The 25441-nt window shown below is 36.3% G+C and overlaps 1 protein-coding gene across 1 annotated transcript; it reads left to right on the top strand.

The window, feature by feature from the left end:
- The first annotated feature begins 27 nt into the window (after window positions 1-27).
- On the top strand, window positions 28-21549 carry NUDCD1 (NudC domain containing 1). Its single transcript, XM_026689740.2, has 10 exons — window positions 28-280; window positions 4319-4473; window positions 5329-5514; window positions 7653-7836; window positions 8803-8988; window positions 10750-10957; window positions 12101-12248; window positions 12787-12912; window positions 19822-19978; window positions 20690-21549. The coding sequence occupies exons 1-10, from the start codon at window positions 163-165 to the stop codon at window positions 20980-20982; spliced, it is 1761 nt and encodes a 586-aa protein (XP_026545525.1). The 5' UTR covers window positions 28-162; the 3' UTR covers window positions 20983-21549.
- The last annotated feature ends 3892 nt before the right edge of the window (window positions 21550-25441 follow it).

The raw sequence follows: 25441 nt of genomic DNA, 5'->3' as shown, positions 1-25441 counted from the left end.
TTCCCAACAGGCTCTGCACTCCTTTCCTACCCAGAATCCTTCGCGGGGGGGCAGGCCATACTTCCACGGCCTGAGCGCTGAGACGACCGAAAAGGCTTGGAAGGCCGCTTGTAAGGGAGCCTTTCGTCCTCGGCGGCGACGGTTGAGGCAGAGATCTGCGGCATGGAAAAGGCGGCGAACTGTTCGTTGCGCATCAAGCGGCTGCTGCTCGACCCCAGGTTCGAGGGCTACAAGCTTTCGTTGGAGCCGCTGGCCTGCTACCAAGTGGGGCTGGACTCGCGTGAGTGTCGGCGTGGCTTCCCTTTTGGGCGATCGGGTTTGGGGCTACGGGGAAGCCCAGGCTGCGTTGCCTCGGTTTCCCGGAATTGAGGCCTTGCGGGGAATGGGATAGAATAGAGCTGGAAGGGACCTTGGAGGTCTTCTAGTCTAGCCTCTTGCGAGGCTGGCTGGACAGGGGCAGTTTCCAGGAAAATAGTTGGGCGGATGTAGGCAAGCAAAACGGAGCAGGAAAAGCCGAGGATATTTCCAGGCTTAAGAAAATAATTTTTTTTTTCAAAAAAATGTTGTGTTTTGCTCTTGAGGTTTTAAATACCGTTTTCTTTTCACCGTCTGCCGAGGAAAGAACAACATCTCGGTGAGAGCCGCCAGATCCCGAATGACGTTTAGTTTCAGCACCGGCTCTTGTTTTGTTATCTGTTTAGTTGCTTTATTTTCTTGTGATTTATTGATTGATTAAATTTATATGACTGCCATCTCTCTGTCAAGCAACTGTTGGCTATTAGTTTCCCATTCCTTTGAGCCAAATTTGACTTCTGGTGGCTTCATGGAGTTGCATCTATTTATTTCCCATTTACTTTTTTAGTTATTTATTTTTACAAATAATTCAAGGTTGTGAACATATCCAACACACCTTTCTCCTCTTAATTTCCACACAACTCTATAAGAGGAGTTGGGCTGAAAGAAAATGACCAGTCCAAGAACACCCAGCTGGCTTTCATGGTCTCCTAGTTTCTATCCTGGGGCCTTAACCACAAAACCAAATGGACTCTGTAATTTTCTTGGCATCCTTAAAAAATGGCTGGGGTATTTTTTTTACTTCCCAAACTCTCCTGCACCTCTCAGATTTCCTGTTGGTCTCCCATCCAAGTTATGAAAACATCAATTTGGACTCTGCTTAGATCAGAGTTCCCCAGAGAAATAAATAGGAACTCCAAAGATAGATGAGAGTCACGAGACTATCCAAAAGAGCAAAATTGTTCTTTATAGAGGAACAATAGAAATTGTTATTTATTAAGGATAAAGTATTTATTAATTTCAGATAATAAATGTTTCAGATGAATAATCTGAAAATTCCTGAGGGGATTGATGAGCTGAAATGTTTGGGGTCCTCAGTTTAGATTTTCAAGTTTAGGCAAGATCATTTCAGTACCTTACATAAAAATAAATATTCATTTTTACCTTATCAGCAGTAGGTATAGACATTTAAAATATAGTTAAAACACAATATAAATACAATATAGAATAAAGCCGTCTAAAATACATTATATAATAAAACAGCATGAAAATAGGTGTACACATGTATATAAATTTCTGTACTTAATTGTTCAATACATATACAGATACTTTGGTTTCAAATTTATAGTTTGGTTGTATATTTTGAATAGTTTCAAAGAAATATTTGTTCAATATGTCTGTAAATTTCATCTTCATTAAAGGTAGACTTTAGTGTACATTTTCTCTACTTGAAAGATCTTAAGTTAAAGAGAATAAGTCAATTGAATTATATTAGGAACTTGATCTGATATTTTATTGTTATAATAATTGTATTTATAAACTAAGATTTGATGGTGGTTATTTAAGGTGATTTAAGCAAAGGTTAATCTAAGATAATGTTACTTATAGTAACACTGTAGAATTAAGAATGATTGTGAGACAAAAGCTTGTATACAGTGTAACTGCTGTAATACTTACCAAGGCTGTACCTTGGCACCTGTTCAAATCTTGGAGGAAACCTCATTTTAGAGCGCAGGAACTCTATAAAGAACATGCAAATATCCAGAAACATGATATTTAATTGGAAGATCCTGGAGCCTATCAACCTTGCCAGATAGGATCAGCTGGACAAATACTATGGGAAATCCCTAAGATGTAATGGCAACATAATGTAATGGTTGAACATGGGAGAATAATAATGCTTTTAATACACTGCTCAAAAAAATAAAGGGAACACAAAAATAAGACATCCTAGATCTGAATGAATGAAATATTCTTATTAAATACTTTGTTCATTACATAGTTGAATGTGCTGACAACAAAATCACACAAAAATTAGCAATGGAAATCAAATTTAGCAACCCATGGAGGTCTGGATTTGGAGTTACACTCAAAATTAAAGTGAAAAAAAAAAACACTACAGGCTGATCCAATTTGATGTAATGTCCTTAGAACAAGTCAAAATGAGGCTCAGTAGTGTGTGTGGCCTCCACATGCCTGTATGACCTCCCTACAACACCTGGGCATGCTCCTGATGTGGCGGATGGTCTCCTGAGGGATCTCCTCCCACACCTGGACTAAAGCATGCCCCAACTCCTGGACAGTCTGTGGTGCAATGTGGCATTGGTGGATGGAGTGAGACATGTGTCCCAGATGTGCTCAATTGGATTCAGGTCTGGGGAACGGGCGGGCCAGTCCATAGCATCAATGCCTTCGTTTTGCAGGAACTGCTGACACACTCCAGCCACATGAGGTCTAGCATTGTCGTGCATTAGGAGGAATCCAGGGCCAACCGCACCAGCATATGGTCTCACAAGGGGTCTGAGGATCTCATTTCGGTACATAATGTCAGTCAGGCTACCTCTGGCGAGCACATGGAGGGCTGTGCGGCCCCCTAAAAAATTTCACCCCACACCATTACTGACCCACTGCCAAACCGGTCATGCTGGAGGATGTTGCAGGCAGCAGAATGTTCTCCACTGTGTCTCCAGACCCTGTCACATGTCACATGTGCTCAGTGTGAACCTGCTTTCATCTGTGAAGAGCACAGGGCGCCAGTGGCAAATTTGCCAATCTTGGTGTTCTCTGGCAAATGCCAAACGTCCTGCACGGTGTTGGGCTGTAAGTACAACCCCCACCTGTGGACATCGGACCCTCATACCACCCTCATAGAGTCTGTTTCTGACCGTTTGAGCAGCCACATGCACATTTGTGGCCTGATGGAGGTCATTTTGCAGGGCTCTGGCAGGGCTCCTCCTGTCCCTCCTTGCACAAAGGTGGAGGTAGCGGTCGTGATGCTGGGTTGTTGCCCTCCTACGGCCTCCTCCACGTCTCCTGCTGTACTGGCCTGTCTCCTGGTAGCGCCTCCATGCTCTGGACACTATGCTGACAGACACAGCAAACCTTCTTGCCACAGCTCGCATTGATGTGCCATCCTGGATGAGCTGCACTACCTGAGCCACTTGTGTGGGTTGTAGACTCTGTCTCATGCTACCACTAGAGTGGAAGCACTGCCAGCATTCAAAAGTGACCAAACCATCAGCCAGAAAGCATAGGAACTGAGAAGTGGTCTGTGGTCACCACCTGCAGAACCACTCCTTTATTGGGGATGTCTTGCTAACTGCCTATGCTTTCCACCTGTTGTCTCTTCCATTTGCACAACAGCATGTGAAATGGATTGTCAATCAGTGTTGCTACCTAAGTGGACAGTTTGATTTCACAGAAGTGTGATTGACTTGGAGTTACATTGTGTTGTTTAAGTTTTCCCTTTATTTTTTTGAGCAGTGTATAACTATGAATAGGTTACAAAAACGTGATGACTAGACAGCTTTTCAGTATTCTGTTACTTGATAATCCAGAGTTCCACTAATGACAATTGAGTTATTTCTAACTATTTAGCTTGTATCTATGCATAATATTAATATTTTCTTTCTGAAGAGATTTGTGGTCCTGGTATAACAAAATAGGTGTGATAGATTTGTAGATTAAAGTTGCTGTCACAACTTAATTTTTCTTTTTTGTGTGTTTGAATGCCAAGGAAATAGAAGCTCTGAAAGCTATTAGGAAAAAATGCCTTCTAAAACTTCCCTAAGTAGTTAAAGAAAAGTCAGAGACAGTAGATGGCACTCTAATACTAATTTTATTTGTCAGCCTGGTCTCTGTATATTTACTTTTGAGGTATCTTGGAGAAAACCTACAGTATCCTTATTTTAAATATATAATCAGGAAATTAAGTTTTAATCAAGACCTATGAGTTCAATATTGTAAGTTCATTTCCTATTTGATTACGCAATATCATAATTTTCCTGTTTGTTTTCCCCTTCAGCGGTAGCAGAAGTCAAACTGAGAGATGATCAGTACACCTTGGAACACATGCGTGCATTTGGCATGTATAATTACCTACATCTTGATTCCTGGTATCAAGATAATGTTTATTATGTTGATCAACTTGGAAGAGTCATGAATTTAAGTGTTACTTTCGTAAGTTCATTCTAAAATAAATATGCTAGATGTCCATGATGGTAGCAGCAAACCAGGAAAATTTTCTTGCAAGTATGTGTTTGAGTTACATGTGTAATTTTCAGCAAAAATGTTGTTTTTCACATTCTTGCCTCCCAAATTTCAATATTCAGGCAGGGGAAATTTAAACTTCCATCCCTGAGCACCGGAGACAATTTGTATGTCTAATCACATCTGCCAAATAAAGTATTCTATTTTAATTAATCAAAGTACAATACAAACTTAACAATTTTCTCTCTGTTAATACCGGTAGGTATGAATGATCTAAATATTTGTCAAAAAGTCTGCAGTTTGTAATGTGTAATGCCTCTTCAGTTAAAGCTATGCACCTGTTTTTTAAATATGAAAAGATATTAGAGTGTGTGCAGGTGAATATTAAAAATTATATGTATCAGTATTCCATACATCTCATTCTAGAAGTGGTTCTAATTGATGTTATAGGAAGTAGGGGAGACTAACCAAGATACTAGCCATGTATTAATATGCTAGGAAACTTAAGTCCAAAAATACTTGCAGATTTTGACTTTTATTCTACTTGCCAATTCTTTCAGGAGAATACTACCCCTGTAAGAGCTAAAGAATCAGAGAGCTTAATCTGGATCAATTGCCAGACATTCTTGCTCAGTATATATTGCTTTTCTAATAAGGAGATTGTGTTTTCTTCTGACTTCTTATCATTTCTAACTTTGTTTCTGCTTAGTATTATACAGACCAAAAACCATCACTAGAGTCCATGAAAACCTCAGCTACACTATTACGATTGTTCATTTTTTGTTTTTTTGAACTTAAGCATATTCTTGTTTTCCTTCTTTGCAGGATACTGCCTTAAAAAAACCAAGAGAAGTATTCAGGCTTCCAGCAGACTTAATAGCTTGTGATAATCGTCTTTGTGCATCACTACATTTCACATCTTCCACCTGGGTTACCCTTTCAGATGGAACAGGAAGACTATATCTTATTCAAACTGGCAAGCGGGATGATGGTTCTTGTGAAAAGTGGGAAGTAAGTCCTGAGAATTTGTCTTCTGTTGAAAAGCATTAAGTATATTTTAAATGTCTCCTTTCTCAAATGGTTCAAGATGCTTGGTTAAGATTATCCTCTTTCTACTGCTCAGTTGCTTCAGTATAAACAAATTGTCTTTCACATATGTTTCAAATTGTAAGATAAGTGTTTTCCTCATTTTTCTTCATTAAAGACTGCTAACCTCAAGAAACCTAATTATTGTCATTTATATATTATCACTTTACAAATGTCTGATGCACACACAAAACAGTTCTAGACAATGTATATAAAACACAATCCTTAAATTAATACCCCTCAAGTTTGAAGATCAACCAATCCAACTCAAATATCAAAATAGTATCAAAATTAAATGCTATTGGCTATTGAGTCACCCCTGGAGCATGTGGAGATGCTTGCTTAAAAGGAGTGTCTTAATTGCTTTTGAGAATACTGAGATTAATGAGGTAGGTGAAACTCTGGGATTCATATGCAGAGTTGTGCCTGGTGCAGTATGCTAAAATTACAGGTAGTCCTTGTCTAATGACCAACCACTTACTGACCGTTCAAAGTTTCAACAGACCCCTCCAAAAGCTTTTTAGAACCTGGAGTTCTGATGGTTGCATACCCCACAACTACTTGACTATATTTTGGATGCGTGACAACCAGCTCATTATTACAGCTGTTTCACACTCATGTAACTATACTTTTTTTGCTGGTTTCCAGCAAAAAATGGCAGTAGAAATACATTGATTCACTTAATGAACATGGTATTCATGTAACAACTATGCTGTTTGCTTAACAACTATTGCAAAAAAGTTATATAGTCAGGTCCAGTCATATGGGTGCCTTGACTTATGACCATCATGATTTATAATGGAAATTGTTGTAAGGACTACTACCTGCAAAGTATTAAATGCATCATACAATTAAATAGAAAAATGTTTATAAAACATTACTGCTAGTCTTAAGAAGATCTAGCCATTAATGTTCAGAAATATGTAAAATATGAAAATAAAGATAACAGCTACAAAAGGCTTATAAATCTGAGAAAAAATACATTTTCTCTAAAGTATCTATGAAATGTTTTTCTGCATAGTTCTGTTGATTTCTGGAATGATGATAATTTGTCCAAATGCAAGATAGGCAAATGAATTCATATAGAAAGTTAATTGATTGGACATCATGTTGATCTTAATTTCATTTTGCTGGAGCTAGCATCAAAAGTGCTATTATCAAGCATTGGATTGTCCTATTTCCTAACATTTTCTGAGTAAATTGCACTTAAGCCATTTCTGAAAGAAAATGATACAGCATAGAAATTAATTGTTTATTTTCTGTATTTTATATACAAAAGATCTAATTTTCAGAATAGTATCTAGTATATAGCAAAAGAACTAATTTTCAGAACAGTATCTAGCTTTTGTAATATAGAATCAGTAGTATTTTTTCAAGAGTGTTTTTAGTATTTCTTTTCTCATTCATGTGTTCATAATCTTGGAATTTGATTCATAGAATATCAACTGGTTTATGAAGAGATAAACAAATTTCCAACTTGCCCATAGAGCTTTCTATGATAAATTGAGGAATATCTGTGGTGTCAGTTTACTCGATGATTAAGGAAGTGTATGCAAGGCATATTAGTGTACAAGGTTTGTGGAATAAAGCTACAAAAAGGGGATTCATCCATTATAATAAGCCAGTCCCTGGGATAAAGGCTTGAATGAGCACTGTATTTAGCCTTGAAGTGATATTTTTCTCCTTTGCAAAAGATGTTTAGTTTTGAAAGATGGAGAGGCAAAATAAGTTTTATTGTCTAGACTCCAGATTTATGTGTAGGTTGTTCGGGCTACATGATTCACTTATAAAAATGGACCATCTGGGACAATAACATAGTTTGTTTATTTGAATGGGAGGAAAACTTAAAATTGGAAGCAAATGATCATATACTATCAGCAACATCTAAAGCACTTCAAATAAGTATTTTCTTCTCCTGTTAGATGAACTGTGTGGATTGGAAATAGTGGATGCTGAGTTACCATCACCAAAACACAGCCTGATAGTTCTGTTAGATCTGAAGAATGGATTGTGCACTCAGAAAATATTACACATTCGCTTACTAAAATTCCTTCTTTTTCCAGATACTATTCAGTGAAGAATTTGAGACTCCTTTTATTATAGTCCATAGCCTATCGTTTGTGCAGTCAGACACACATTCAGTTGGTGTGTTGCTCTTACGAATAGAAAAGGATGAATTGGATGCACAAGGCAGCGGCTTCCATGTGTCATTGGAGTGGGTTACAATTATGAATACATCTAAGGAGGGTGAGTGTTTCACTTGGTTTTACTTTGCTGGTATATGAAAGGAAGTTCACTGGGTATCTATACATATTTATTACATTCTTACTTGTCGGTATTCTGGAAACTCTTAACTTGGGGAATGGAGAAGGATATTAATACAAATTTGCAAATACCTAATAGCCTGAAGGTTTGGAAGAGGTATTAGGAAATATTTCTTAAAAGAAAATATGGTAAGGTGGGATGGCATTAAAAATAGTAGTAAATCTCATTGAAATTATTTTTCAGTAAATATTTTGTTATCCTTCCAGTTTCCCAAAAATGTATAGAAACAATTTCAGATGGTTAAAATGGAATCCATGTTACAAGCAGTCATCTTTTTGAATAGCTTTTCTCTAAGGCAAAGCCTGGCAATAGAAATCAGTCATGAAAATGTGCTGGGTGAATTTGAGCTAGTCACTTTCTCTCAGCCCAGCCTACTTCATATTATATGGAAAAATGAGAGGAGTATGCCCTTGTTCCTTGCCTTGAGTTCTGGACATAAGGCAGGGTAGAAAATGGAAAGCCAGCTGGGTGACTGGGCTGATCACTCTCTCTGAATCTATCAAGCTTCACAAGATCATTTACATTTTTTTAAAAAGTTTATTTCTATGCCACCTTTACAATTTTTACAAATAATTCAAGGCCATGAATATATTCAACACACCATCTTGCAAATGAGGATTTTGAGATATTCCAGAAGAATTGTTAGTAGCATAATTAACCTTGAAGTTATAAGGAGAGTATATGTGCTCTATGCTCCTATTAACTACATAAAACTTTTTCAAGGACTTCACGTTGGTTCCTTTTATGAAGGCTGTATTAAAGCCTTCTAAAGACATTGTCAGATGATGCCCCAAATTTTGCTATGATCAAAGTATGGTTGAATGCTTATCCTTTAAAAATGGGAGGAATTAAGAAATTCAAAGTTTGTTGTTTTTTTAAAAAAATCAGGTGAAGAAGTATATGAAGTCTCCAAACGCCAAGTTCTTCAAGGAAAATCTGTTCCTCATTATGCAGCTCTAGAACCAGATGGCAGTGGCCTGATGGTTATCTCCTACAAGCCCTATAGTCTTTTGCAGAATGGTGAGACCAAGCAAGATGAAAATGAAAAGGAGAAAACAGAAGCAAACAGGAAAGGTAACCTCCCTGCAACTCATGCTATCCTGAAGCTTTATAGTGGAAAAGATAATTAAAATCATGCAGGCTTGAAAATTCTTCAGCTTAGCCATATTGCGATCAAATCCCAGAACATCAAAAACAACCTTGATATGTTAGTTTGTCATACAGTTTTTACAGTTAAAAGAAGTAATTGTAGAAGTTAGAATTCCAGTATATATACCAGTATACAGTGGGCTTTCCATTTGTTTAAATATTAAAGTCTTCAATACTGTTAAGATTATAAGAAGCTATGGTGATGCAGAAAAATGACATATTCCAATTTTTGTCCATTTAAGTGAATAAGATAAGTACACTTCTCAGAAGATGCTATCATAGCCTAGTTCAGACATTATAAATGATGGGTAGTGTTGTTCATTCAAAAGCTTCTGCTTTTTTGGCTAGAAAAGTTGCTAGAAAAAAAATCCATGCTAATAGTTTCATCTATCCCAGGGGTCTGCAACCTTAAACACTCAAAGAGCCATTTGGACCTGTTTCCCACAGAAAAGAAAACACAGGGAGCCAATAATTTTAACAACCGGTGTGACTGGGTGGGCATGGCCAACTCAACATCACTCACTCCCACCCAGTCACCTGCTCTGGAATATGGAGTGAATCTCCATCCTCCACCATCACCCTTACCTTCTCAGGCCAGGAAAGGAGTGAAAGGGAGGGGCCAGCCAGTATATGGATCAGCTGACAGGGAGCTGCAGCAGAGGTCCGAAAGAACCGCCTGTGGCTCCAGAGCCTCAGGTTGCAGACCTCTGATCTATCCTGTATAGCTAAATAAAGGAAAGTGATACTTTTATTTTTAAAAAGAGAAAGTTCTATATTATATTGATGACTTAGTAAATTACAGTATATTTGTGGTAGGGTTATATTATTATACTATTCAGTTAGTGTCTAAGAATGACAGTAATAATGTTTTCCAATGATTCATAAGATATAATTGTTGATGTCATTTTATAAATGGGAACAGTCAAGGAAAAATGACAACTCTATGACTAACAGCCCTGTCATTTAATTCATTGGAAGATAATTGCATACAATTCAACTTGCATTGGGCTACATCAACATAAATATAATTTCAAAATCAGTGGAGGTAACTGTTCTGCTCTTTTCTTTTTTGGTCATTCTTTAGACACTTGCCTCTAGTTCTGGGCTCCGTAATTTATGGATCCTGAAAAATTGGAATAATTTCAAAGTAGGGCAGTGAAAATGATCAGGGACTATAAAACTAAGTGAAGAAAAATGGAAAAAAACTAATATGCTTAACCCTGATAAAAGATGACTAATAAAGGATAAGATTATACTTTTCAATGTTAGAAAAGACTTTCTGACATTAACAAACATTTGATCATAGAACCCCTCATCTGGATGTATTTTAATTGTAAGCTGGTTATTTTTCTGGGTTGCTTTAATTTGCATTTCTTCACTGAGCAGCAGATTGAATTTATAGCCTAAATGGCCCCTTTACAACTCTTTATGATTCTATTTATCTATGCATTATATTTTTAATACTCTTTGTATTTAATTATTATTTGCACCTTCCTAGTAGATTTTAAGTAATGATAGATGATGTACTTTGGAACTGCTGTTACTTTTCTTTTTCTAGTTTCAGATAGCTAGGCAATCCAACATTTTATTGTACAAATAATCAGGTTTTTGACAGCTATTCCACAAATCTTTAATGTTTTAGCCTTTAGCTAATTATGTACTCCCATTATGTGCTTCTGTTTATAGAACCTCTATATTACTGGCAACAGACTGAAGATGATTTGATAATCACTTTCCGACTCCATGAAAACTTTACCAAAGAAGATATACATGTCAGCTTTTCTCCAAATCATCTCAGTGTGGCATTGAAAGATCCACAGTTTCCTATATTGAAAGGTGACCTTTTTTCATTGATTGACCATGAAAACTCCACATGGATAATTAAAGGAAATAGGTATATATTTTAGTGTTCTGTACTTGATCTGTTGAATTTGTTATATATGTCGATCTGTAGCCTATTGCCATTTTTCACCCACCTTCTATTTTATGGGGAAAAGGGTAAACAGGTGATGGCATTACTAAAATATCTTTAGTGTAGATTGCCATGATGAATATCAGTAGTATGTAACATTCAGCAAAGCAGTCCCTATGTTGTTCAACATCTGAGTTTGTAAATAGATAGTCACCCATGTGTGATTCATACAATTATATTGAATCACTTGCTTAATCTATAACTGAAGTTTTTCATGTGGTCATCTATACATCCACATGATCCAGTCACTTTCCTATTGCAGATCGTTTATTTTTCTTTATACTTTTGGAATTGCTATCAGTCGTCAAAATTGAGGCGAACACATGGTATATACAGGCATGATATTCTTCCGATTAAAATCGGAATTCCGATTTTTTTGGGAATCCCCCTTTCCCCCACCCCTTCTTCTCCTCCTTCCTCCCCTCGGAGGCCCCAAGTCAGGAGTTGCTGGCGCGGCTCGCGCGCTCCAGTCCTGCGTTGCCTCAGGAAGGGAAAGGCAAAAGGAAGAGCTGCGGCGGCGCTTTGCAACGGCAGCAGCGGCTCCTGGTTTTGCCTTTCCCTTCCCGAGGCAACGCGGGACTGGAGCCGCGTGGAGCTGCGCCGGCGGTAGCAACTCCTGACAGCCCCAGCCAGATACCTGAGCGGAGCCCGGGCGGTGCGAGCGGAGGCCGCTGAGCAGCAGGAAAAGGGAGCTGGGCCAGCCACAGACCAGCCTCCGTGCAACACGCCACCGCCCGGCCCTGGCGAGGGAAAGCAGCGGGCGCTCCCCGGGCGCACGGCGGGGGGTCTCTTTTGGCCGGCCCCGATTTTTTTTTCAGAACGGAATATCATGCCTGTATATAACGCCTAGGGGCAGAAATTCTAAAAGGAATGATTTAATTCTAAACTGTTCCAGTGAAAGTGCACCATCTACAGTATAGGTGTGAATTCATAGTTGGGTTTCCTTGAAGAACCCTCACTTACTACTATCAAAGCATTGTGAATATATTAATTCATTTAATATTAAGTCCTGCATTCTACCTTTGGTTATGGCTTATCAATGTTTACCTATTTTATCCTTCCCAGATTAGAGATAATTTTAATTAAGAAAGAAGAAGAGAAGCGTTTATGGCCAGAACTGATAGTTGGTGACTCTCGGGGGGAATTTATTATGGACCCTGCTCAAAGTGCCACAATAGCTGAGCAGCTGATGTATCTTACCTCTGATGAAATGGTAAACTGATAATTTTTTTGCTTTTAATATATAAATACACATACCAAAATATAATGTAGTCGTTAAATTGTATGTTGCATGATTTTTAAATCATACTTTATTGAATATCCTACAGTAATTGGCTTTATTTATTAGTTATCTTTAGATAAGCTGAAACATATTTCAGACTACATATATATGACATTAAATGATTATACTTTGAAAAAAAGCTCAATATGCATAAACATAAAAAGAAAAGCTCAATATGCATAAACAAAATAGTCCTCCCAAAATTCTGAGTTTCCAATTTTTTTATGAGAAACAATCATTGTTTCCCAAAGTACAGTCTGAAATGTTTCAATTTAGGGTGCAATTATTTCATGCTCCTATGAATTGACTATATTCTAGAATTAAACCCTTTTTAAGATATTAGTGAAATACTGGATGCAATACATGTATTATAGATTTGTTATTATATCACATGCTTCTTTTTTACTGCTATTTTATTAATATCGGCTCACAGAATGCATAGAAAGCTAAATTGAATTCCTGATTTTAGAATCCAGATCCTAACAAAGAAAATCCTCCATGTAATGCTCAAGAGCTAGAAGAATGCGACATTTTTCTTGAAGACAGTACAAGTTTATGTAGATTTGACGGTCATACCATGAAGATCACTCATGTGGTAAGCATTAGATTATATTCTTAAATTCCATAATGGTTGACAATTTGCAGAGTTTGTTTCTTTTTTCTGTTGTTTTTTCTGAATCTTCTAATTTACAAGTGTCAAACAACAACAAATGGATCATTGAACAAATTGATCCAGAGTTATCACTTGAGGCCCAAATGACCAGGTTGAAATGACTATATAGAGCAGGTTGAAATGACTATATAAATGACCAGGTTGAAATGACATGTGAAGACCTGTGTCTGTTTAGAAGTCTTTTAATACTGGAAAAGGTAAAAGGGAAGGGGGGGGGAATGTGATTAACAGTAAATTAATGGACTCAATTGTGGTGATGGGTGCACCCTTGGATGCCATGAAGGGCCAGGTTGTAGACTGATCATCCTGGAGAAAATCTGTCTGTGGGGTTATCAAGAGACAACACTGATGGGACATAATTGGTCAAGAAAAAAGCCTGAGCTCTATTTTAGCTGCCAAGTTATACACATCAAACCTGTTTATCTCACTAGTCATTTTTTAAAATATAAAAATACTTTATTAAACAAATTTATACAAGTACAGTAAAATCAAACTTTCTGCTTATCACAACTTAAGCAAAACAATGCTCACTCAATCTGACATCTCTCAAATTGTGTAAAATATTCATTCACGGTTGTTACTTTCAACATATAACACAAAGTTTCATCTAATTATATATTACAAATCTAATTATATATACAGTGTAACTAGTTTCCATCATACCTTTTTATTTGACTTTATTTTATTAATGTCATGTCTACCTAATAGCCAATTGTACCAACAATTCCAAATCTTGTAATATTCTGATTCCTCTTTGTTCTTAAGTTCCAATGATAGCCTGTCCATTTCTATGCATTCCAAAACTTTTTTTATGATCATGAAGTCGGGGGGAGTATTTTTGCATTTCCAATTTTGGACGAAGGTGAGCCTTGCTGCTTTTAATATGTGAATATATATAATAATTTTTTACTAATTTTTTGTTTTAGAATTCCCAATACAAATATTTCTGTTTCCATTCAATTTTAACTTTAGTGATTTCTTCAAGCCAATTACTAATTTTCCTCCAATACTTTTTTGCTTTTGGGCAGGACCACCACATATGATAGTAGGTGCCCTATTCATATCCACATTTCCAACAGCTTGCCGAATTATTAGGAAACATTTTTGTGAGTCTCGCTGGCGGTAGATACCAGCGATAAAACATTTTGCATAAATTCTCCTTGTAAGTTGCAGATAGAGTTAATTTATAATGTATTTTCCATAGGTTTTCCCAATCTTCCAAATTTATGCTATATCCAAAGTTTTTGGCCCAAATTATCATTGCTTCTTTTACTGTTTCTTCCTCTAGTTTGTATCTTAACAAATAATTGTATACTTTAGTAATCATTTTTCTATCTGGTCCTTGTAAGATTTTATCCAATTCCTGTTCATCCGAATTTATCCCATATTGTTCTATATCTTTTTTGTATCTAGATTGTATCTGTATATACAGCCACCAATCTACTTGTATTCCTTGTAACATTAATTCCTGCTTAGATTTTAGTTTCCCTTGTTCATCTAATAATTCTGTATAGCTCACTGTCTTGTTCAAGTCTAAAACATTCGGATATATCATAGCTTCCATTGACATCCAGATTGGAATATTTGTGTAATGGTTTCATTTTAATTTTTCCATACCCCTATTAATGTGTCTCTAATTTGATGCCTTTGGAAATACGAATGAGATTTATTTATAGTCATTTATTAAAAGAATTCTGTATAAAAACATAGCTTCCAATTTGAGGTGCTATCTCTCAAATCACATAGAACAGTCATCTCCATAAATTTATACTACTTTCCTCATGATACTTTTCGGTTTCTTTTTTTTTTCCCCTGTAACAATCAATAGTTGAATTTCTTCATGTTACTTTATCTGCACCATCATATCTTATTTGGCTACCAAGAATTGGTCAGTTAAACATCTTTTCACTAGTGTCAGCTTGAACTCTTAAAGCTAGAAGGACTAATTATTATACCATAACATTTCATTAGCCATGAACCACCCAGTGATTAATATTGCTCATTGTAATGGGTCATGTCGACCTAACCTAAAAATTTACTGTGCAGCAATCTACTCTTAATATAATTAAAAATAAACTTCACCTTTTCAGATTCTTAATACTTAAACAACTTGACATTTAGAAGGGAGCAGCAGAACGAGTATTCTAGCTTGGTGCAATCAAGATGAACCTATCCATAGGCTTATTGAAGCTTAGATTTTCAGTCTATATTAGCCTTTTCAACTGGTGCTTTCCAAATACATTAGACTATAGCTTCCAGTATTCCCAACCTTGAGAATTACATAACACAGTTGATCAATCCACCTAGAGTAAGCAGGGCACAATTTTCAGCTTTTTTTTTGTAGGGCATGTTGTGCTATTCTGAGGAGAAAATAGCATTAAAATTTCCTCAGATGTTGGGTGCCATTTTGGGCAAGGGGAGAAATTTAAGACATTTATTTTCCCTGCAAATTCCTATGCCAAAGAAATTGAGTTTGAAAAAATTGTCCATTGCATACTGTTTCTAGTCTTTTTAAATATATAAATTTAGATAGGTGTTGTCTTCCAGCTTTGTCTTCCAGCGTTGTCTTCCAGCAAGCATTGTCTTCCAGCATCGGAAATTGTAGGCTGAAACTTAACGCCACCAAAAAGCTTCAAAAAATTATTAAAAGCTTCCCATTCCAGCTTGTATTGGAAGAATGCTAGTTACATTTACAGGGAGTCCTCACTAAATGACCATTGTTTTAGCAACTATTTGAATTTACAGTGCCACTGAAAAAAGTGAACTATTACCAGGTCTTGCATTTAAGACTTTAGAAGCACTTCAGTAATGTGAGAATTTAAAAAAAAATCAAGACAAATGAAATTTATAAACTAATAAGCAAGATTAGAAATTGTCAGAACCATTCCAAACAGCCCCATTTTGTGTTCCTCAAAACATAATAGCTTCTAGCATCTTGTTTTTCATAAAGCATGTTCACTTATATTGCATCGTCAAATGATTTGTGAAAATATTTATGTTAAAAGTATGTGATTGCTTTGCAGAGAAGCCATACTGAGAATCTCATTTTCACACCAGCAGTTAAAATAATACAATATTGTTGTTTTTCTCAATCCTGAAGTTGAATTGAGTTCTTTTTTGGCAGTGAATAGATTAGAAGCACTTTATTATGGAACATTTAAGCTGCTATGAATATTAGTCTGTTGGAACAAAAACAGTACAATTATGTATTTGTTGATACCACATTGTTTCATTGTTGGCTTTTGTTCTTTAATATTCCAAAGAAATGAATTTGTTAGCCATTGGCTATAGTTTCATTGGGGAGAACAAAGTTTTGTGCAAGAGACATGGTGACAAGAATAGTGTGCAAATATAACAAGCCTAACGTAGTGTCAGGTTTCATATTGTCTTTTTCTTTCTGTTCAGTTGTGTTGACTAGAGTGATGTAATAACACCGTTCCAATATCTCAGGGCTGCCACAAAGAAGAAGGGGTCAACCTACTCTCCAAAGCGCCTGAAGGCAGGACAAGAAGCAATGGGTGGAAACTAAACAAAGAAAGAACTAACCTAGAACTAAGGAAAACTTTCCTTACAGATCGGTTAATCACTTGCCTCCTGGGTAGTTCCAATTGCCATAGTTCAGCAAATCTCACACAGTTGTTAAGAGTTGTCATCACATGATTGCCTATGTGACCTTTCTTTTTTACCTTTAATGCAACTTTTATTCAATTGCTTTTGTTACTAGGGTAGAAAAATTATAATATCTAAAATTATAGCTTGGTGTAATAAACTATATTAAATTGCAGTGATTTTTTGTTTATCATTTAATTATTCAGCAATGTAAGTTGACCTTTTGCATATTGCCATGTGCATTTTATTTGTCAGTATAAAATGGGATTTGCTACACTTACACACGCACACATAAACTCAATCTCCTTTAATTACTACCTTATCTGTTCTCTTTTTTTAAGTTAAAAGTAGAATTTATTTTCCATTTGCATTAATATTTTTCATTCCAATAACATAGAAATTCTCTTCTGCCTGGAATTCTTTGTTGTTGATTTACTTCATGTGGATAAGATTATAACTACAAACTGTACAGAGTTTTAAAAAGGACACAGGAGATACCTGAGAAATTATAGAGCAATCCGCTTAACATATTCATGGCAAATTGATAGAAATACAAAACAAGGAAACAGTATTTAAGCATAGTATAGAGGAATAAGACTTGTCAAAAGGAAAGCAGCATGAATACTACTCAGGTAAATTCGGTCACACTAAACTTTTAGAGTACTTTGAGAGTGTTTTGAGAACCATATAAAAATGTTGGCACTAAGTCTGAATTTTCAAAAAATAATTGACAAAGTTTCTCATCAAAGGTTTTGGAATATATTTGCTGGTCATTGAATAAGAGGAATAAATGGGCTTTTTTTCTCAGTGGAAGAGAATTAGAGTTTGAGGTGGGGAAAAATAGGAGAAAGAAAGAGTGTTAAGTATGTTCACTGCCTTGAGTTACTTACTGATAAAGTAATGAAGGCAGGATGTAAAACAGATCTGTGTTGGGTCCATTGCTTTTGAACTTGTTCATAAATGATCTGAATTTAGGATTAACCAACAAGCAGTTGGAGAGAGAGATGTCTGCACTGCCTGCTTGTCAGAATCCCTAAACATTTAGCCCTTCTGAAAATCAGTATGTTGGAGAAATACTGGTTTTGATCTAATCCAGTAAGGCTTTCTTACATAAATATTGCCAGTTTTTGATCACCTATAAATAATTTAGCAGTTCAGAAGATATAGAATATTATCTGTAAGCATCTGTTGTTTATTTTGTAGATAATAAAAACTAAAAATTAACAAATTCTAATTAAAGTTTCTATTTTTAAAAAACTGGAGCATGGTTTCTCCTCTTCTAATCTGTATACCTTTTGATTTTGATTTATTTAAAACATTGGTATGAAACTATTGAACTCAGCAAAACTAAGTAGGTACCTAACGGGCAGTATGCTGTCTTTATGATGTGACAGCCCATGCTTCAAAACTGCCAACTTGTGTGAAATGGCCCTAGAGTAACCATGAAAAAGATCCCATTTCAATCCCTTGAGAGTTTTAAAGCCAAAGTTACATCTCTTTATGGCACAAAGAACTTTCCTGATATTCATATAGAGTTAGAGCTTCAGCTGCAACGACAAAAATGCCACATCTTGCTATTCAGAACATATTTATTGACACGCATAGGCAATTGTATTAATGTGCAAAATTCAATGTATAATTAAATATATTTCAGGAAAGGAGATACTGGATTAAAAACTTAACAGTTCTTGATTACAAATTCTGAACCTTGGTTTTCAGAAATGAAACCACTGTTTTTCTTACAAAATACAATGAATGCTGTTGAATATGTAGCCTCTGGATCCTTTTTGACCAGCTTATACCCTTTTCCAAATTCAAAGTAGAGTGATTTATTTATTTGGATTTCATTCAAAGTCAGAAAAAAATAGTGTTTAAATTGTGTAAAGATAGTTTTTTGCTTCTGTTGGAAACAGCAGCTTTAATGGTTTGGCATATCAATCATCTTAATTATGATTGCTATTTAAATGTATGCAGCAGACCTTTTTTACAATGTGCTAATGCCATTTATAGGTCTGGGGAATATAGATTAAAAACTGCCTTTCTAAAGGAACTTACAGCCATTCCCAAGTTCATAGACTTTAAATAGCACTCTTTATTCCAGTTTAAGTACAACACACAGAATTCCACAATCTATATGGTTATCCTACATAAAATTCCCATAATGATGCCTCCAAGAAGTTTATTTATGTTTATGTTTTTCCTGGCATAAGTCTTTTGAAATACAGCAAATAATAGTGAAAGAATTACTTTTGCTTAATTTGTACTGTTGTTGTTTTTTTGTAAAAAAACTTGTTAATCATCCTGAATATTGCTTATATTGGAAAAGGTTATAACATTAATAAATTAATATGCATTTACTCAATAAGATTCATCACCAGATGAAGATCTGAACCTGTAGGTGAGGTGTCTTCAAACTTGACAGCTTTAAGACTTGTGGACTTCAACTCCCAGAATTCCTCCTCCAGTCATGTTAGCTCAGGAATTCTGGGAGTTGAAGTTCACAAGTCTTAAACTTGCCAAGGTTGTAGACCCTTGCTGTAGATCAGTGGTGGCTAACCTTTTTGGGCTCCTGTGCCGAAAATTGCACGTGTGCTTGTGCACATTTGCATGCCAGCATCCCAAAAACAATGCACACGCGCTCCCCCCACAGCCCCTCGCATGCACCCCACCCCTTACCTGCACTGCGCATGTGCGCACCTCCCAGCTGATTTTTCAGCTTCCCGGAGGCTCGAGGGAAGTCTCTGCAGCCTTTGGGGGCCGAAAAATGGGCCCGTTTTGTCACTTCCTGTATTTCCGGGGGGGGGGGAATCAGCTGGGAGGGCCAAAAAAATCAGCTGGGAGGCATGCGCATGTGCAGTGAGGTAAGTTTGGCTGGGGCTCGCGTGCCTGCACAAATGGCTCTGCATGCCACCTGTGGCACACGTACCATAAGTTTGCCATCACAGCTGTAGATCCAGCATTAAAAACACTATACCATTAAAAACACTATACCATACTGAATCAGGGAGCACAACTTAATACAATCAGTTTTATATAGTGTGTGCTAACCCTCCAATCCCCAAATCCTAATCTTTTAGAGTAGATGAGACCTGGTTTGGAAAATGCAATATACAGAGGTTTGGACTGTTCAGCTTTTTTTTTTCTGATACTGCTGTATCCAGTGTAGCCAGTTAATAATTTCTATATTGGTAATAAAGAAGATTGCTTTTCTTAATCCTGCAGGTAAACCTGGGAAGCAATCAGTATCTTTTCTCAACAGTGGTAGATCCTAAGGAAATGCCTTGCTTCTGCTTACGCCATGATGTTGATGCTCTTCTCTGGCAGCCTCGCCCAGATCAGCAAGACAAATGGGAGCATATTTCTACTTTCAATGCCTTAGGTAAGAGAAAAGGACTATTTGGAAAAAAAACCTAAAATGCCCAGATTTTTTGTTAAATTGTGCAGATAGATAGAAAGAAATATGATCTTTTTGTTTTGGCTTCGTCTTAAGAGTTTGATTAAAAACTAGCAGCATTTTCCTTCTCATTTATTAGCCTGTTGCAATATGGCATACAACATAACACTTTGGTGATAATCTGCTCCAGTAATTGGTTCCAAATAAAATATGGATTCACTTTCCCCATGTATAATGAAAGAATAGAAATATCTTGCCAGCTGTACAATTAAAGGGCTTAGACAGATGTGTCAAAGATAATCAGTGTAATTCTTTAAGCTTTAGAAACTCATTTTTATTTGATGTTTACTTTGAATTAGAATGAGAGCAACATGTAGAGTTCAAATGCTGCGTTGAAAAGCTCTGGAGAGACAGTCTACACGTGAGGTTCCACTAATGTATTTTTCATGTACTGTCCTTTTAGCGTATTTGCCATAACTGTATCGCCTGCTAGTTTCTAAAAACATCTCAAATCTATTCTATTGCAGTAATTGCATCCTAATCCTGAGGTTACAAAGCTGCGTCCCAAAGAACATGTTAATGCCCCATACCCATTTTACACTACATAAAATAAGAGAGCAAAAGCTCACACAATGACAACTGGTCTGTGAGATAAAAATAATAATTATTTGCTTTTGCTGGTTATGTGTGTTTTAGGTTATGTGCAGGCATCCAAGCAGGACAAGAAATTCATGGCTTGTGCACCAGACCACTCATATTCTGCCCTTTGTGAGTGCCAGCGAAGAGTGTTCATCTACCGCCAGCCAAGTCCTCTAACCACTGTTCTCTACAACCGAAAGGAAGGCAGACAAGTTGATCAGCTTGCTAAGCAGATGGTAGCAACTCTGGAAACACATGATCCCTTTTTGGGTTTTCAAGCAACAAATGAGAGGCTGTATGTTCTCACAACAAAAGCTCTATTTATAATAAAAGTAAACAATGAGAATTAATCATGGTTTCATAATGACTACATATACCATTGATCTCTTTGCATTCCATAATGAGCTACAGTTATGACTCCATAATGTAGCAGAAAAATTCAAATTACCAGTATCAACTATATTGCAAAGATAGTGCAATATAATGTGTACTGTCTCCTAAAGGATGACCAACATTGTTTTGTTATATATTTAGGAGAGAAGCAGGTGGAGATTTATTTTTAATAAATGTATTATTATTTTCAAATTGCCTTGAAGCTTTTTATTGTAACTTTCTATTTGGTCTCCTGAATCAATTAAGACACTGAAAATGTAATTTGCAGTTAAATAAATATATTTTTGTTTTATTTTGATTGGATTTTTTTACATTTTCTTTCAATGTTTTCCCTAAATGCTTGCATTGGCTCATTGAACAAATCAGAGGGAATATGTACATCCACTTTTCTTAAGCATATTTATAATTGAAGTTCAAAATTCTCATTATGTGCAAATGTGGTAATTGCAGTTGGATTGTATCTGGTTTCCGGAGGAAATCCTCATTCACTTGAGAAATAAAGTAGATTTTTTAAAGAATAAAAAGGTTTCAATGTTCTTTACTTGATATTAAAAATGGATTTGAGAAAATTTAAAGATTTGTTAGAAATTGTTTTCTCTGAGCTGGTACTATTTGAAAAGATTCATTATGAGTTAAAATGGCTGTATATAAGTTTTTACTAGGAGGAACAAACTTACTAAGACTCATTAAAGATAATCTGGCTGGGAAAGTAGATTTTACCATGGGATAAACAGTCCAGGATAAAAGAACAAATCATATTTTGTACAAGACTTCCAGTTACTACAACATAACTGAAGCCAATAATTTTCAAATATCTTTATGTGCCAGTTTAAAGCAAAGTTGCAGCAAAAATTATTACTCCTTTTTCCAGACTGCCTTTTTACTACACACTAAGAGGAAACAGCAGCTAAGATATTTTAACTTTAAAAGGAGCTACAACACCAACAAACCACATCTAGCTAGATTAACTGCTCTTCTCCAATACTCCTTTCCATGTTGAAAATGGAATGGTGCTTTCAATTAACCATAGCATGTTTGGTAGCATGTCTGAAGGAAATCAGTTATGCCCACATCTACAGCGCTTTAATATTACACCATGTACTGAACTTTAGTAGCGCTAGCAAAACTAGGGAGGGCAGTCAGCGGGCTTTGGCTGTCTGAGTTTCAGTATTGCTTTTATTTGTCCTCCATTTATTTTAATTACATGTCCTCTACATAGCATTACCACGCTCATTCATCAGCTGGGAATAGTCTTAACGTACAGTTCAGCTTCTCTTCTGTTATTCTCTTCTGTTACTTCCGTTATTTCTTTTCATTCCATTCCATTTTGAACAAACTGTATCTTCTGAATGGTATATTCCAATAATGGGATTCACCTCATTGGGTCCCAGTTTATTACTATTAAGCCATCCTTAACTTCTTTGTGTAAGAATTTAAGCTCTTCTTGCTTATTGCCCATACTCTGGTCATTACTACAGAAACCACAAAGACTGAAATGTATGATCTAGTTCCAAAGGCGCTTTTTCAAAAGGCAATTAAACTTCACTTTTCCTTGAAGCACACCTTTGGGACAACCATTATCTGGATGACTGAGAATCTCCATAGACATTTATGACCGAGTGTTCTTGATTTTTTTTATTAAGCAATTCAACAGACTACTACAGCTACCTATTCCTTCACCAATTCTTAAGAATGGATGGCTTTGTCCCACCCACCTACCCCTGATTATATTTAAAGTATTCCTGTTTAAGCTCACTATATTCAGCCAAACACATTTTGTCTAGTCCTGGTAAAAGGACCATATCTTAGACTAGCATTCCATTATTCCAAAGTCAGTCAATCCTTTTTGCTATTGTTCCCTTTCAGATGGGTCAGAAGGCTAAATAAATAAATAAGGCCATCTAAAATGATAAAACAGCAATGTTGCCAACAAAGTGCAGGATAATATTTCTCCTTTTTTATTCTATGATTGTCTAATGTGGAATTGAGTGCCTGATCTACTTAATGTGCTAAGCCAGCATTCAATAGCTTCCCTCTGTCAAAAACCTCCCTTCTCTACCGGCATTATGCTTTTCTATGATGTGTAAAATCTCCTTCAAGCCAAGTTTGACTCCTGAGTACTTCCTGGACAATTCCATGTAGTTTCTTGGCAACAGCACAGAAATGATTTGTCATTGTTTTCAGGATATATATGCATTTAATTTCACTAGAAAAAAATACTTTTTTCTAGCTAAGATCCTGAGATTCTTTGCTGGTCTTCTATTAAAGCAATAACTAGGGTCAACCTTGTTTAGCAGCTGGGCCCAAAGTCAGTCAGATTGCTCTCTGAGCTGAGACAAAGCAAAACTATCTAGTGAATTATTAATGCTTTACTGCTTTCACCAAAAACTATGGAGAAGAGCAGGAACTCAGAGTGCAAAGAAAACTAAATTTTACAACACATTTGGCTGCAATTAAGCAGAATCTTTGCCCCTTCTGCTCATGTTATTCAATCTATCACCCTTCATGTAATTTTGTTACTTACAATCCAAATAATATGGCTTTCAAATCTTGCCAAAGAAAATTTCCGAAAGTACCAAAGAAATTATATGATGGTTTTCTGAAATATTTCTACAGAGGTAGAGCAAGAATAATCTCTGCCAATCCAAGCAGTATATAGAAAGGGAATATAAATCATATATAATGATTTATATGACATCATTAACAGATGGTAACATGTTTCATCACTTGGAAGAACAGTTTTGGATACGTCCAAAAGTCAGCTGTTTTTTGGCAGCTAAAGAATAGCACAGTGCTTTTTGTCCATGGGTGCACAAACAGAGTGAATGGAAACAACTAATCTCCAAATGGCCCAACAATGAGAACAATCTGAGTTCCCATCGCACCTAAATTCTGTTTAATTTAATTGGAATGACAAAAAAAGGCAATATCCATTCAAATGTTCTCTTTTTTTTGAAAGAGAACAAGTACCAATTATCATAAAGGACCTATCATTCTTTTTGTTTTGTTTCTTGACTAAGTTTTATAACATTTGCAGAAAGCAGTGCTTTTCAAACTGAGTACCATTAGCTGTTCCTGCCATAACATATATCAAGTTTATATGTATATGTATTGAGATGCTTCATCTGCCTTGTAGCTGTTAGATGTTCTTTCTGTTTCATGTCTAGCTTCAGGATATGGCAGAGAAGGCCCCAGAGACAATGCAAAGCCTCACAACGTTTTTACTTTGCTTTCAAGAAACGGAGAGATCATGTTTCATGAGTCACCTCTGAAGGGAAGGTGTCTTTGCTAGAAGCATCCTTCAAGCCCAGCATCAGAGTCTTATTACAGCCCTAATTTACATGCATTCTGCTTATACCTTTTTACAGTCTTTGGCAAAATATTTATCAGTCTTGAACAAGGACATCTTAGCAGCTCACATTTCATGCACAAACTTTATTGGAAGACAGCTGTCTCTTAGATTCATTATGAAAGGTGTCGCACTCAATTTATACAAAAACTGCTTGCTTGATTCTGCTCTTGGCAAGGCATAAACTCAACCTCAGCACTACTTCATACAGACTGCATGTCTACAGCTAAGGAGGGGTAGTAAAGCCCCCCAAATGAGTAAAGTCATATCCTGTGGCTAAAACTTTAGTCACAGATGCAGAAGCTAAGACCAAAAGCACATCAAAATAAGCAAGAACATAAGCTTCATCAAATAAAACAGTGCTGAAGAAGACTGGAATAAAATGCAATGTTCCAATTTTTGCTTTTCGTCTGGTATTTTTTTATGCATTGCTTTTCCTTCAAACATTAGTCTGAATTCAGATAGTGGTTATTATATAATCTTGCAGTTCAGCGTTTTGAAAAATTGCAGACAAATTTCTAGAGGTGGGCTTGGAGGAGATATATGAAGACGAAAGTCATGAAGACAGAAACACAAAAAACAATGCACAAAACACGACAACTCTGGCAATTGAAGAACAACTTTAACTGAAGCTTCAATCATGATATGATTCCTTAACTACTAACAAATGCTATTGTGTATTGAGAAAGTGATTTTCTTTTTAAGGCAAAGAAATATATTGCCTTTCTTTGTATCTACTAGAAAACTCAATTTTACTAGAGGGGAAATGAGCAACTGGAATGAAATGACAACAGATTCTGTGTATCATCATCACTAAGGTGGATTCTCCCCCCCCCTTTTCCCCCCCTCCTTTTCAGTTCAGTAGGATTTGACTCAGTGGATTTTTTTTTTTCTTTCTACCACCCAAATTGTGCACCAAGTTCTGGATATATATTTTTTCTCAGAGCAAGTAGTGCTATCATAATAATCACTAATAGAAGACAGACTTCCGGTTTGTCGGCCCGAGCGGCAGGGATTTGCGAAGCTGCGCGATCCCTGCCGCGCTAGCCGTTTTTGGGGCTCCGACC

The sequence above is a fragment of the Notechis scutatus genome, chromosome 3 (assembly GCF_049901735.1).
Source record: "Notechis scutatus isolate UNSWTSFEM ecotype Mainland chromosome 3, rNotScu1.2, whole genome shotgun sequence".
Taxonomy (NCBI): Eukaryota; Metazoa; Chordata; class Lepidosauria; order Squamata; family Elapidae; genus Notechis; species Notechis scutatus.
The sequence above is the reverse complement of the archived record's forward strand: the minus strand, read 5'-3'. Positions and strand labels throughout refer to the sequence as shown.